This window comes from Triplophysa dalaica, chromosome 10 (assembly GCF_015846415.1).
Source record: "Triplophysa dalaica isolate WHDGS20190420 chromosome 10, ASM1584641v1, whole genome shotgun sequence".
NCBI lineage: Eukaryota > Metazoa > Chordata > Actinopteri > Cypriniformes > Nemacheilidae > Triplophysa > Triplophysa dalaica.
In genome coordinates this window covers 11133271-11149143 of record NC_079551.1, presented here as the reverse complement: position 1 = coordinate 11149143, position 15873 = coordinate 11133271, and the positions used below count along the sequence as shown (strand labels likewise).

Below are 15873 nucleotides of genomic sequence, written 5' to 3'. Positions count from 1 at the left end.
ATCTTACTTTATGCGACAATTTAATATATATAAATTGTTAAATATTAATAAATATCAATTAAATATGAATCTTACCTTAAACGACAATTTAATATATATTAATCGTTTAATATTAATAAACATAAATAAATATGAATTTAATATTAATCTTACCTTATATGGCAATTTAATATATATAAATCTTTGATATTATTAAAAATAAAGAAATATAAATTAAATATAAATCTTACCTTATGCGACAATTTAATATATATAAATTGTTAAATATTAATAAATATCAATTAAATATGAATCTTACCTTAAACGACAATTTAATATATATAAATCGTTTAATATTAATAAACATAAATAAATATGAATCTTACCTTAAACGACAATTTAATATATATAAATCGTTTAATATTAATAAAAACAAATAAATATGAATTAAATATGAATCTTACCTTAAACGACAATTTAATATATATTAATCGTTTAATATTAATAAACATAAATAAATATGAATTTAATATTAATCTTACCTTATACGACAATGTAATATATATAAACCTTTGATATTATTAAAAATAAATAAATATGAATTAAATATGAATCTTACCTTAAACGACAATTTGTGTACGTGACAACAGGAAGTTATGTTTCATAAGCATCAAGAACTGTTGCGCTGTAATGATGAGACGTCACCTGCGCGGTGTTACGTCACGCCCTCAGGTGTGCGTCGGCTTTCCGCTTGTGAAATCTTCACACGCTCAGAGCAGATAAGTTGTGGTCGTGCTTTGCGGCACTCCCTTCATGCTGAGTCCACAATTTCATGAGGATCGACATTAATTCACACGTCAGAGGGGAATTTCAGACATCACCGGTGAGTTGAGTGATGTTTCATTGTGTACCGAGATCATTCATTTTAGTTGAGGCTAATTTAAGCGCAATTTAAAGACCAAACTTACGATGTGTGAACTGGGGATTTAAATTGAGCGCTACGTTTTCTCAAACAAGTTAAAAGACCTTTAAAAAAAGTATTGCTATAAAAGAAAAGTAACTTAATTTTCAGGCGATGGATCACAAATGGTAGGCTACACTGCAGTAAAACCATAAACACACAATTTGAATGATATACATATTAAATTAAGTTTCTCACCATTTGTTATTGTTTTAGATAGACAAATATTATAAAAACATGAGTATAAAGGTTCTCAAAGTATAAAGAAGACATGCAGTAATGTATTTATGTGGTTATTGGCTTGGACATCATTGTGAACCTTGAAAAAATGTGTACACGTGTAGTGTTTTATTATCATAGTTTTATTACACATATCATGGTAGAACTATGCGTGCCTTTAGTAAACCATGATTCATTTTCACAAGGGTATATCTGTTATTCCAGCATGCATTCACTTATATGTAAATATATCATAGGCGTTCTGGTTGAATGCCATGCCCATTGCATTTTAAACATCAACTAAATATGTTATTGTTTTAGAGAAACTGATGCATATTGAAAATAGGGTTTGAAAGATGAGAAAAAAATGTGGTTTGAAAACACGGTTACTGGGCTTTGCCACCCTCATGAATCAGGAGATAAATCATCTCCTACATTGGTTCCCGAACCTGTTCCTGGAAGACTCCAGGAAAATGTGGGTGCTTCTCTAACCAAGCACCTGGTTTTACTCATAAACAATGCATTGTGGAACTTGAAATGGGTGTCAGATTAGAGAGACATCCCAATTTTTTATGTTGAGAGACTGATCTACAACAAATGTTGAGAGATGGTGGTTCAAAATAATTGAAAAAAACGGATCAGAAAATGATAATTTTAGTAACATTTGTTTGCAGGTGACATCCGATTTAATTTGTTGCAACCTGTGCTATAAATTCGTCCATGTTCAGTGTGAATGAATTGTGTGCCACTGTTAAAGTGCCGAATTATGGTAAACACAAGACAACTCAACAGCCAGTATTCACGCTGTAAAGTCTTGCTTTGACTTGCCCGAATGCAAGAAGGGAATGTTGTAGTTTCACGCCCATGTGTTTACCCAGATCTTCATAAGATGCATGTGTGTACTTTACCCAGCCTAAATAAGTTTTCGTTATTTTCTTAGTTCACAAAATAAAGAATGTATCGGCATCCTCGCACCTTTTGTGAGGTTCTACAAAGCGCTGCATCTTTTCTCTAAATCTTTTACCTCCAACGCTTTCACAATAGTAAACCTATTTGTTTTATCAAATTGAACAAACAAAAGCCTAACCCCGTAAACTGGGCGTGTCTTTCAACATAAAAAGCGTTTCGCAATATGCGTGACACATGGAGTGTCAGAGGAAAGCTCAGGTTAATGAATAACAAAGCATGTTGTTGCAAACTAAACCATTGTACCACAAGTCACATTGTCTGAATCGTGATAAACCACTCTTATCAGACAGTTCATTACAAATAGGCGTCTAGTTTTAAGCACGGGTGATGATAGCTTTTCAAGAGAGTTCTTTACTGTCTGCTTGACCTTTGAACATTTATTAGTTGAATGTACACAAACTGTATAAAGACACATTTAACGCCATTGTTCTAAAGACAAAATGTCTCCTTGGCACCATTGGCATGATCAGAAATAATACAGAAAGTTTCCTTTCGTCTTCCATTGATCGATAAAACAGACAAACCCAACTCCAAAGTCACATCATTACTCAAAATAATGTTTTAATATCAATACAATGTAATACTTTCAAAGTTATCAAATACATTTCCATGCTAACTGTGAGCATATTAAGCTACGATCTGATTATAGGAAGCGTTTTAGCACAACTATGCAATTGACTTTAAGATTTATCTTTATGTTAGTTTCATGTAAAACCTTGAAAGACTAATCGCCATGTGAAGCAACACATAACGGAAGCCGGAAAAGCAAATATATTGTGCTTTTTATCCGTGTTGGACTGTGAACGGGTGGAGGAGGAGGACAGTCTGGTGAGTTATTACGGAGTCGGCAGTGATTCGTTTGAATAACACACTTTTGAAAGGCATGAGTAACAACAAGTCCACCAGTCAGCAGTGCCTGCATCAGTGAACTCGATGATTCATTTTACTACCGTTCTTCCCTGAAGCTTAGTTGGCTAACCAGTACAACTGTTCTGATTAGGCAAATGAGTCAAAAGTGAGGAAAATTTGTATGTTCTACTTTTTGTCCTCAAAAGAAGTTCAGGTGCTGGAACTGTGACGTTTTAAACAGAAAATGAAAATCCTGTCATCATTACTCGCATTCAAGTTGTTCCAAATCTGTATAAATGTATTTGATGTGATGAACACAGAGGAAGATATTTGGAAGAATGCTTAAAACCAAACAGATTGACTCCCATTATTGACTATTTTTTGCTCTGTTGAACGCAAAAGAAGACATTTTGAAGAATGTAGGACAGCCTACTATGGGAGTCAACATCTGTCTGGTTAGAAGCATTCTTCCAAATTTCTTTCCGTGTTCATCAGAACAAAGAAATGAAGACAGATTTGGAACAATTCGAAGGTGAGTAAATGATGAAAGAATTTCCATGTTCGGGTGAAGTAACCCTTTAAGTGATCATTGTCATTTGTAGGTGCGTTTTAGGTAATAAAACATATTTTATGAGCTTAATACTTTAATTATTAAACTCATCTTACACTGTGCTATTGATATTAAAGGGATGGTTCACGCAAAAATGAAAATTCTGTCATCATTTACTCAATCTTAAGTTGTTCCAAACCTTTATTAATATCTTTTTGTTGAAAACAAAAGATTTTTGGAAGAATGTAGCCGATCAGTTCTGGGGAACTATTACCCTATTCGTTTTTTTGAAAAACAGTCAATTGTGCCCCAGAACTGTTAGGTTACAAACATTCTTCTGAAATCTTTCTGTGTGTTCAGCAGAACAACAAACTTGACACAAGTTAAGAATAACAGGAGGTTGAGTAAATTATGACGGAATAATTTTCTTTGTATGAATTACCCCTTTAACAATAATTCAATTGAGTTGTCTGTTGTGCTGTTACATTTGCTTGACTCATAATGTTAATAAGTTGAAAAAAGTCTGATTTAATTTAAATAAGGAAGCTTAACTGTGATAATTTGGGAACCCTTGGGTGGGCTCTTCTGTCCTGAGCAAGTAACAAGCCCCCAGAACAAATACGTATAACATCTTAGCAACTGCAAGGCAACACCCTAGTATTATAAATAAAAAACATAACCAATGTTTACTTGTGACAGTGTTTTCAACATTAGTTTACTTGAGCTGACAATAAACAAAACTTCTGTGTCTGTCGACTTTAGTTAATTTACAATAAACTAGGCTGAACAATTGTATATTGACATTAACTAACATTAACAAAGATTGATTAAACTATATTGCTTATATTGTTAGCTAATTCATTTACTAATGACATGTTTACTATATGTACACAAAAGTTAATGTGTGTAGTTTATATGAGTAGATAAAGGTCAGCAATCTGTTATTTATTGTTTCTAAACATTCAGCTCTTGCTCAACTCTCAATCCAGCGTAACGTTCAAGAGTCTCTTCGGATTGTAAACATCTCAAACATGTCAAACGCTGTGTGAGTTACATAGCGCTGTCTCGTGGAAACAAGGTTTACCTTAAGGCATCAACAATTACAGGTATCCTTCCAGCCCGATCCCCAACTTGCCCCAGCCTGCCGTGTTTTAAGTCGCTGCACACCTCCAACCCCAACTGGGAGGGCAAACGGGTCGCCTTTCTTGTTTTTAACATCTGGAGTGCACATTAATGCTGTGATCTGAGACTGTTTGTGAGAAAACAATGACTCGCTGTAGAATTTGCTCCTGTTAAACAAGTTGAGATATGGAGGTTTAGGTAAAGGAGGTAAATGCAGAGGTAGTTAATCTTGTAATTCATGGTCCTGCAGAACACTGAACGTTGAAAACCAAACTGACTTCCATTGTATGGACACAAAATCACTTCTCTAAATTTCTCACTTAAACTACACAAGGATGACAACTTTTATTTCAGGGTGAACTGTCACTTTAATAAATGTTTCTTTTGTCTTTACAGATGTAGACAGCCAAGCAAATGGGTTCAACATCGTTGAGCATCTAGCGCCATGGATTACCATCCATACCCACGAAAGCACATAAACAACAAGGGTGCATGTTGGAAACTCACACCGACTTAACCCATCGCACCGAAACATGACACGATAGCCTTTATTAAAAAGTCGAGATAAATTAACTAATTAACTATTTTTAAGACGGAAGAACAAAGCATGTCTGCATTGTTTGTCCTCATCATCCTACAAGGAGTCTTAGTGGTGTGTGCCTACAGCGGGCATAACAATCTCACCCCCCGAAAAACTGTTGAATATGAAGGTACGGTTCTTGTTCATCTAGTTATGTCGAAGTCAACGACTGGGCAGCTATTTCCAGTTATACAAGTACAGCGTCTAGATAGATTGAAATCTGCTCAACTTGGTTTCCAAATAAGCTTTTGGTAATGCGATTTTAAATTTTGAGGTTTTAAGTGAATTCACATGCCAAAAATGTACATAATTTTTCTGGGTGAGCCAACATATGGTCTGATTGTTGCAGTGTTGTTTTTAGTATTAAAGTATTTTCTTCTTTATGTAATGCTTGGGTTCGGATTGATGATAAATCTGCATGCATTTGTGTTTTTATCGCCCTTAGATAACCATGCGATCACATTTAAAGAGAACGGGATTTGGAATTACTCCACAATGCTAATTCGAGAGGATTTGGGCTTGCTGGTGTTGGGAGCGAGAGAGGCCGTATACGCCCTGGATATAAACAATATCTCGGTTGCCAAGTCTAAGGTGTTGTTTTGAGTCTCTTTCCTTGATATTTGGAAGCGGTGTAACAAAATTCAGAACATCGTGTCTTTTGGATGTCCCACCCATCAGGTTCTGTGGAAAGTGACGGAGGAGAAACAAAAGGAGTGCATCTCTAAAGGAAAACACCCTGACGTGAGTAAACTAGCCCTTGTGCTTGCAGACACATAAACACATAAATACACAATATGGATATTTCCCCCCAAGATTCTGTCATCATTTGCTCACCCTCTTGTCATTTTAAATCTGTATGACTTCCAGTCTTCTGCAGAACACAGAAAAATATATTTTGAAGAATGTTGCGGTACCCATTGACTTCAATTGTATGGACTGAAAAAAAATGCAAGTCAAATGGATACTGCAGTTGTTTGGTTACCAACATTCTTCAAAATATCTTCTTTTGTGTTTTGCAGAAGAATGAAAGTCATACAGGTTTGAAATGACAACAGGGTGAGTAAATGATGACATTTAAGGGCGAACTAACCTTTTTACATACGTGACCCTGCACAACAAAACCAGTCTTAAGTAGCACGGGAACATTTTTAGTAATTGCCAAATATAGGGGTAAAATTTCCATTAGGATATTGAAAAAAGATCATGTTCCATGGAGATATTTTTGACATTTTCTACCGTAAATGTATAAACTAATATTTTTGTGAGTGGATGGCCTGCTACAGTTCCTCAGATGAACAATTTCAAAGGAGATTTTCTCAATATTTTGCTTTTTTGCACCCTCAGATTCCAGCTTTTTAAACAGTTGTTGTTCCGCCAGTTAGTTTCCAACAAACCATATATCAATAGAAAGATAACTTTTCAGCTTTCAGATGATGTAAAAATCTCAATTTAAAAAAATTGACCTTTAGGACTGGTTTTGTCGTCCAGGGTCATATGTACTGTACATGGTGCATGTAATACACAAAGAGTTGAAACTAGCATGATATTCTATAAAAATGTTCATTCACTTAAGGAAAAATAGGGACAGACTTCTAAACATTTTATAGAATGTTTATATTGCATAATTTAATGTATCCCCTCTTTTGTAAAAAATGTTTGTATCATACTTGAAAAAACATTGAAAAATATAAAGAATGTTTATTGAACTATCTTACATAGTAGACATGTTATTATTTGTTGTTCATTTGTCGATTTAAAATTTCAGATTGACTGTCATAACTACATCCGGATGCTACATCAAATGAATGACAGTGTGATGTACGTGTGTGGTACAAATGCCTTTAACCCCACCTGTGATTACATAGTAAGTGACATGTGACCAGACCAAATAACGGGATACCAAAACAAACAAACAGCAAATCAAAGCAAAAAAGAAAACTTGTTTTGCAATTACTTATTCATACAGTCATGTTTTTTTAGACATCTATCTATGGTTATAGTCCTACTATAGTGTATAGTGTTCTTTAAATTGCCTTTGAGTACCACAATAAAACCATGATAGTATGAATATGTCAATCACACCATACCATGGCATACATCAGAGTCACGTTTCTCACTGTACAGACTGTCCACATTGCCCATGATGTATTGCGTGTGTGTATTTATATTTCATCATCCTGTGCTTTCCTGATATGAGTAACATTGAATTTGTTCAAACAAGCATGGATGGCACTCTGTTACAAACAACACATAAAATGTTGGGAGCCGTGTGTTGATAGTGTTTGTTTGAACAGACGTACGGTGACGGACAGCTGAAACTAGAGGAGAAGCAGGAGGAGGGAAGGGGCAAATGCTCTTTCGATCCCTTCCAGAGATCCTCTTCCGTCATGATTGGTATGCGTTACTTTATTGACTAAAACTGGTTTCTGTTGTTCAGCTGATAAGTCATGGCACTTGGCACTAAGTTATGTCAGTTCATAACTGCCAAATGCATTAATGTTAATGTTTCACACTGAATGTATGACTTGGATGTATGAGTTTGTAGGAGCCGTGGTTTAGCGGTTAACATAGAGGCTCCAAATATACTGAGCTGCTGCGCTTCTATGGAATGCGTTGGTTTCATTCTGACCTGTGTCATGCTTGTCTTACTTTAACCATTTGCCATATTCAGTTACAATATTAAAAATTGTTGCTTTGTCAGGATTGTTTTTTTTTGTTTCTATCAGATTTTTCACGAAATGTAATTGTTTATTTTCACAGATCAAGAATTGTATTCAGCTACGTCATATAACTTTCTGGGTTCTGAGCCGGTTATACTTCGTTCCTCTCCCGTTTCACTGCGCACTGTGATCAAGAATTCGTGGCTTAATGGTAGGTCAGAAATTATGAAAGGAAGTGGCTACATCCAAAAATTTACACAGGAAGTGACTTCATCAAAAAAATGATTTTTTTTTTATTCGACTGGATCTAGATGAATTCAATTCCTCTTTTTTTATAGGTAGATTGCAGATCAAAAACTGCAATCGTAACTTATTTAAAAAAAAAAAAAACTGTTATCATTCAAGTACATCAAAATCTGTGTTTAAAGCTGTCTCCTTACCTTTCTTCGCTTCGTAATGGTAAAATTATATTGATTCGTATGTTGAGCTATCTTCAACTGACTTCAAGTAAACATGAATATGTAAGATTAGTACGTAATAAACCAAGATGACGTTTTAGAAGCAAAAGTTACGTATTGTAGCTTTAATTGTTGTTTTAACATTTCATACTTAAAAAAGCATTTAATTCAAATATAAAATAACTGAACTGATGTTAAAAACAACTGGACGAAACATCATACATAAGCACTCATAATACTTTGTTCTTTAATCTTCTCTAGAGCCAAACTTCATCTACATGGACGTGGTACCCGAGAGCGAGAATAGTCCTGAGGGCGACGACGACAAAATCTACATGTTCTTCAACGAGAACGCCATAGAATACGACTTCTACAGCAAGCTGCTGGTGTCTCGCGTCGCCAAAGTCTGCAAGGTCTCTGAAATCTCTATACCTGTTACACATGGTTCAGTCTTTACAGCCACAGCTTAGCTCTTTGTGTGTTTATATTTTGGCTCGGTGGCATTATAGCATTTAAAAAAAGTGCACTGATAGAATGTGCTGAAGGATTGAAGATGTTTATAATTTAAACTTGGTTTATGTTGTGCAGGGAGACATGGGTGGCCAGAGGACACTCCAGAGGAAATGGACATCATTTTTGAAGGCGCGTCTAGACTGTTCTGTCCCTGAGCCCAGCCTGCCTTATGTCATACAAGACGTTTTCCATGCGCGCCACAAGAAATGGAGGAACAGCATCTTTTACGCCATCTTTACATCTCAATCGTAAGTTTCGTCCGGTGAAACTGCCAGATTTGTATTTAAATTGGACAGTTTTTGTTGAAAATTATTGAAGCTGCAATCTGTAGCTAATACACAGATTAGTTATTGAGCAGGTACATAAAAAATGGTGTTCAAAACTGCTGATTTACATTGGCAAGGATAATAATTAAAATGTATAACTTGAGCAGAAAATTTCATATAGACATCATTTGACTTCAATAGGTATATATATTTTTTGAAGAAATCTGCATTTCTATGTTTCAAACAGAGATGGCGATAGAGAGGCAGAATCAGATTTTGTATTATAATTTTTTTTCTGTATAGACTACAAAAATACATTTTAAATTTGGGTTTTGCTTCCTGTCTACTCGACACAAACTAGATCAACCTCTCTCTATTTATAGAGATCATCCTTTAATTTTGTACTTTTTATCAAAACCGATTCATATATCTCAATATAACATATGATTAGTCACCGTATACACGTCAATATAACTCGCAGTGAAACAGCTGTAGTCTATGAAGCACTGATGGTATGAGCAGGTAAAAGACACGAGTCACAGGTGAGACAGACTCTATCATTGAAGAAATAATAATTAAAGGGGGACAGACTGACGCCTCACCCATCTAGTCACTGTGTCCAGTCACTTTAACCCTGCAAAATACATGCTTGGACAATTGAAGATTTATGTTAATTGTGTGTGTGTGTCTGTTTATAGGAGCATAACGGACCGGACCTCGGCGATATGTGCGTACAATGTGACCGATATTAGCGAGGTTTTCTCTCGTGGCAAATTTAAGACGCCGGTAACCGTGGAAACGTCTGATGTGAAGTGGGTCACATACAGTGGAGAGATTCCTGTCCCTCGACCAGGAGATGTGAGTATTTTTTCACATATTTATAAAATTTTGTACAATTTCAGATTTTATTACAAAAGTGCAACATAAACCTGAAATAAGAGAATAAAGTAAAAATAAAACAAATTACATTCTAACATTCCTCAATATAAACAGCATTTTATTTTATTGTATTTACCTTTATTTATTTGTTTTCATTCCTTTTTTAATTTTATTATAATAACACAACATGAAAAATATGTTATACTATTACTCAATATAAACTTAAATTTTCATGATCACGAAGTATTGAAATTAATAACTATATTTTTTCATGGTGTGTTTTCAATTAGATATTATTATACTTTATATTTATATATTATCATACTTGCACTAAAACACAGCAAATGATCTCAAATGTCTTTATTTCTATGCACATCTTTACACAGTGTATCAACAACGCAGCGAGGAGTCTGGGAATAGAGCGCTCGCTGGATCTACCCGACAAAACCCTACAATTCATCCGGGACCGGCCGCTCATGGACGACGCCGTCCGTCCGATCACGGGCAAGCCCCTGCTGGTCAACAGAGGACCGTCGCTGACCCGCCTTGTCGTAGACCACGTAACTGCTTTGGATGGACAGTCCTATCCTGTGATGTTTATCGGCACAGGTGAGACGTTGCTGTCAGCCTCCAGGGCAAAACAGCTGTTAACAGTCAGTTGGAGGGTGTGCGTGTAAACACTCATTCACTGGAATGTTAATTGTACTTTGTTTTGAGCTGTCTGCAAAGAGACTGGTGAACAATGCAGAATTTGTTTGTTCTTGTTTTGTATTGTGTTAAAGGTAAATATGGAATCGTATGGGCAAAAACAGATCGTTTGCGGTCTCGTGCACAACATACAAGACTCTCTGTGCATGAGAAATGCAAAAACTGAACTCAATGCAAATCAACATTAATTATGTAACAACTTTATGGACCAAGGCCAAAATTCCAAAACTTGTGCTTTGTTTAACAGTGTTGTGCTGTGCTGACATCTGGTCTTTTTTCTTTATGGACAGTATTTACAGTATCGTTTTGTGATGACAATTAACCAAATAGTTATTTCAATTAACAAATAATCATATTATTCGTAATACTGATATAAATATTGTTATAGAATTAATAATAATTATGATTAAGTTCAGTATTATAAAAACAATGTTTACCCTTTCTTCGTGTTACCTTAACTTGACTTTTTAATACTTTATATTGGTTAGATATTTGCAAAACCCAGTGACAAACCTAAATGGTGACTAATGATTATGATTTATAGAAAAAATTAAAATCATGAAACATGGTGATGCTAGGTTTCAGAAGCAGAGCACTGATATTAAGGCCACGAATTACATGATGAAAAACGTTTTTCCTTTTTGAAGTTTCCATACACATATGTCAGCGTTATCAAACCGATGTGCATTTACAGGGATCAAGGAAAACAGATAAAAACTCTGTAGTATGCACCCCAGGCCAGTGGATGGCGATGGTGTTGTGTAAAGAAACAGGACGTGTCTTGGCACATACACGGTTATAAGCCCAAAGTGCTTTTTAATTCCTTTGGTCGAAGTATATGTGTGTTTTAAAGTCTGAGGAATGTAAACAGTGTTTCTCCGCTGGACTTATCTGTGCACCAAATCCACATTTTGCTGGGGAAATGTTAATACATAGTAGAGAAGCGAGAGCTCACAGTAGGCCTACGGGAAGCCGCCATATTGTTTTGGCTACAGAGCGTTGTATACGCATGCGTGTCACATCATCGTTCCGTCTTCCAGTTTACATGGAAACGAAAACGTAGTCAAAGCTTCATTTTGAGACCCGTTTGCCAAAGTTTGCGTTTTCGGTCCCCTAAAGTGCCGTTTCAGTGTAAACGGACAGCAAAAACGCATAAATTTTTTGGCGTTATCAGTTGAAAACGCTCTGCTGTAAATGGCCTCTAAATATTGTTACTATGAATGAGTTTGGAAAATAGAAAGTTGTTCTGACTGTGCTTTTCGTGTCTCTTAATAAATGTAAGATTTGCTTTAGTTGTAGTTGTAGTATTTCCATTTTCAGTTACACTACGTAGTAGGTCGCGTTAATAAAATATACTTCCCCATTTGATACCATTTGCTTATTAAGTACCAATGCATTCCTGTTGGCACATTGACATTACATTTAAAGTACTTATATTCACATGTATAGTTACACCTAACAATAACCCAACCCTTGCCCCGAAACCCCAATGCTAAACCAAGCATATCCAGCAGGAAATCTATTGCCTTGCAGGTATTTCATGTAAGCACATGGCAGGTTAGCCCACCTAATATAAAGTGTGACCCGATTTTCTGTCTTCCAACAGAAAACGGTTATTTGCAGAAAGCGGTGAACTATGACGGAGAAATGCACGTCATTGAGGAAGTCGAGCTCTTTCAGAACGGAGAGCCAGTCGATGTCCTTCGTCTTCACCAGAATCAGGTAATGAGAACGCAAGTGAGATCTATAATGTGAATTACTTCAATTACTTTGTAGGCCTACAGTGAAAACCGTACAGTGAACCATCATTTTGTGTGCGGTTTAGTTGTATGCAGGCTCTGCGTCTGGGGTTGTTCAAATGCCGAGCAGTAACTGCAGTCGCTATACATCCTGTCTGGACTGTGTTTTGGCCAGAGACCCTTATTGTGCCTGGGACCCCACGGCTCAACGGTGTTCCAGATTACCCAGTTTACCTAATGATGCAGATGGGTAAGAATTTAGTCTTAAACATAATACTCACTGGCACCAGTCCAAACTCACATGAACAGAATAGTCCTTATTTATTTGGCCTTGTTTGTATTATTCGGACGACCTGTATTGTGTTCTTAAAACTGTAAAACACGTTTGAAGATATTTGGTTCATGTTGCCTTTCCATATACATTGAAATGCATACAGTAAGCAGGGGTTGTTAAGCTTACAAATACTACAAAACGCAACAAGGTCATGTGAGATCTTTGTGTGACTAGCAGAAAGCTGTTCTTTACTGTAACGTTTCCTGCTTTTTATATCATTAACATCAAACCTGGCGCCTTGTTTATTTATGTGACGTATTTGAATTTACGAGAACAAACATGAAAAAATGTCACATCCGCATATTCGATTTTCAACTAAACGTACTTACCTTTTTTGGTCATGTGTACAAGTGTTTTCTGGTACTTTTAATATACATTTAAAACACTATAATTTAATTTTATGAAAAAAAGCTTGTTTGTCACAGAATAAGTATAGAACAGTTAGTTGAAGATTTTTCATTTTTGTGTGAACTGTTCCTTTAAACATTACCTTTCACATCTGATCCGTGCTTGACTCGCCGCATTCATAAATGTAAATAAAATGAACTTAAATGTGTTCATACAAGCAACTTACACTGACCGCTAACATATTATTTTGCATTTTAGTAATTTAATACAAAGTCTAAGAGATGCGGATGCCACCCGGTGCCCTATAAGAGGTTTTTATTACACTTTTTTTTCAAAAACATATTCTTAAAACCTAAATCACTGGGCGTCATTTAACACCTTTCTAAAATATGTGTACCCAGGTACTACTGAGCCAAACATCCGAACGCTTGTGCTGGGAAACAACATCAGGTTGCTATGCCGACCAGATTCCAACCTGGCCCAAGTAAGATGGAACTTCGATGGGAAGCAGCTGCTTTCCTCCGACAGAAAGTTCACCATCTACAGCGACGGCATCCTCATCTACAACGCCTCGACTGCCGATGCAGGACACTACACCTGTACGTCAGTCGAACGGGTCAAAGGAAGACCCTACACCCAGACTCTGGCCATTTACGACCTGCAGGAGAAATTAAAAGTAGACGTGACCGAAAATACACCGACCACCTCGGGTATCGTTCTTAAAAGCTACACGACATCATCGGGTTTAGAGGAATTAAAAGTGAACCCTTTACGACCCGAAACGCAGATGGGGGAAGGTAAGTGGGTGGTGATGCAAGTGGCTCTAGCCGTGTTGTCGGTTATGATGGGATGTCTGCTTATTTGGAATCTGTACATGGGGCACATATCTCCATCTATGTGCTTTGGGAGACAATTGAGCAAAACCCCCAGGAATGGTACGGAGAGGGGATACGGGCACAAAGTTGGGACTGAACGCGATTCTTTGGACGTTAAACAGCAGACTGTCAGGTTGCGTCTCGCATCAAACAGTGACGTAGAAGCAACCAACTTTCACAGGAACGCTCCCAATGGGAACGTGCCGATGGACACGCACCTTTCAAAGTACATTACGGACGAGTCTGAAATTTGAGGATATAAATGTTTTGCAATCTTTTGTACAATTTTCTATTTATTTATTTTGTACGTAAATAAAAAATCTATTCAAAAATATCAGAAATACTTACGGTCCATTAAAAACATTGCTGTTCATAAATGAAACAATATTTAACAAATAGTACTATTTTTTACTATTGCAAATAAATTGAGTCGATTTTTTCAAAAGCATCTTTTACATTTTTTTTTTTTTTTATGAAAATTTGAGTGTGCTTGTCTGCGACGAATATAGCATCAGCTGCGTACGTAGTGGTGAATGTTCAAATTGCTAGTTCTAAAGGTATAAAACTAATTCTTAAAATTATTCATATTGAGATCACCTTTACAACCTTAAAGGACCAGCGTGTCATTTTTAAGAGGATCCATTGACAGAAATAAAATTTAATTAACTTAACTTTATCTTCAGAGGTGTATAGAGACCTTACATAATGAAGCTTTATTACCTTGGGATGAGCTAAGGGTCCCCCGTTTCTACAGTAGCCCTAAACGGACAAACTGCTCTGCAGAGCATGTTTAATAAATAGTTTATCCAATTTGGCGAAGAAGCGAAAACATAACATCATCTTAGTGACCGTACAGTCACATCTACAGCCACCGTAGTGCTTTCAAAAATGAGGGGTGAGTGAGCCATTGGTTGCAATTTACATCATCACCGCTAGATGCCACTAAATCTCATACACTGGACCATTAAGTGTTACCACTATGACTTCACTTTGTGGAGCAAACATCTCCCATAATAGTTAAATTATGCAATGGCCTTTTAAATGAATGCAAAAGACTCTGTGACTGCAATAAAAGCGACTTCATTCTGAAAAACAAAACAATGTTTTTATTTAACTGTTGTTAGTTACTGAGCCATTCAGTCACACTTCTAATGCAATATTATTAAAGGCAAATCCAGGTGAAGAATGCTTAAAATCCACCTCCCATGGCTCTGTTGAAGGAAATCTTGAACAAAACAGACCAAAGACCACATATTCAAATAGAGTGTCGTAGTCTCCAACAAGCCACCTTTGTGTAAACAATGCTTCACTTCGAAGCACAATGAATTTGAGATTAAACGAAGAAAACATTCTGGAATGAAAAGAAATACATATTCTGAAGCCATTAGTAAAACGGCAATAAGCGAAAACTAGGATGTAGTCACATCCACAGATAGAATTGTAGCACTTGTGATTTTCACCCATGCTAAATATTTTTGATACATTAAGGCTGTCTTCGTTTCGGCACAATATTTTTGGCAAGTTGAAGGCGCAAGTCAGAAAATATATATTTTAAATGCAAATACACTTCGTTTAAAAACGTAATTCATGCTAACAAATCTTAGAAATCGAAACAACTGTTTAGACCGCAAGACGCAAAGCTGGAATGGAATAAAGACCTAATTTTATGAGGTAAATAGAAAAGCTGCCATAAATGACAAAATATTCAGACGTGATCGGTTGTGTGTAAGCATCTATAATGGATTAAAAGACCTATGAGATTTTGATGAAATGAGGTGTATGCTTCTCAACTTTGTCCAAAGTTGTGTATGTTGAATTGTATTTAAATTATTGAGATGACTTAAATGAGCAGCTGACTGAGCAA

At 36.1% G+C, this 15873-nt stretch overlaps 1 protein-coding gene across 2 annotated transcripts; it reads left to right on the top strand.

Moving 5' to 3' along the window:
• Window positions 1-722: 722 nt before the first annotated feature.
• On the top strand, window positions 723-14396 carry si:ch211-129c21.1 (uncharacterized protein LOC563087 homolog). Of its 2 annotated transcripts, none has more exons than XM_056759324.1 (15): window positions 723-862; window positions 5046-5359; window positions 5675-5820; window positions 5908-5970; window positions 6995-7093; window positions 7524-7623; window positions 7990-8100; window positions 8609-8760; window positions 8936-9108; window positions 9825-9984; window positions 10392-10614; window positions 12320-12435; window positions 12539-12702; window positions 13393-13445; window positions 13536-14396. In XM_056759324.1, the coding sequence occupies exons 2-15, from the start codon at window positions 5257-5259 to the stop codon at window positions 14261-14263; spliced, it is 2391 nt and encodes a 796-aa protein (XP_056615302.1). In that variant the 5' UTR covers window positions 723-862; window positions 5046-5256; the 3' UTR covers window positions 14264-14396. The 2 variants fall into 2 exon arrangements, with proteins under 2 accessions (XP_056615302.1, XP_056615303.1); XM_056759325.1 differs by lacking the exon at window positions 723-862 and adding an exon at window positions 3476-3509.
• The last annotated feature ends 1477 nt before the right edge of the window (window positions 14397-15873 follow it).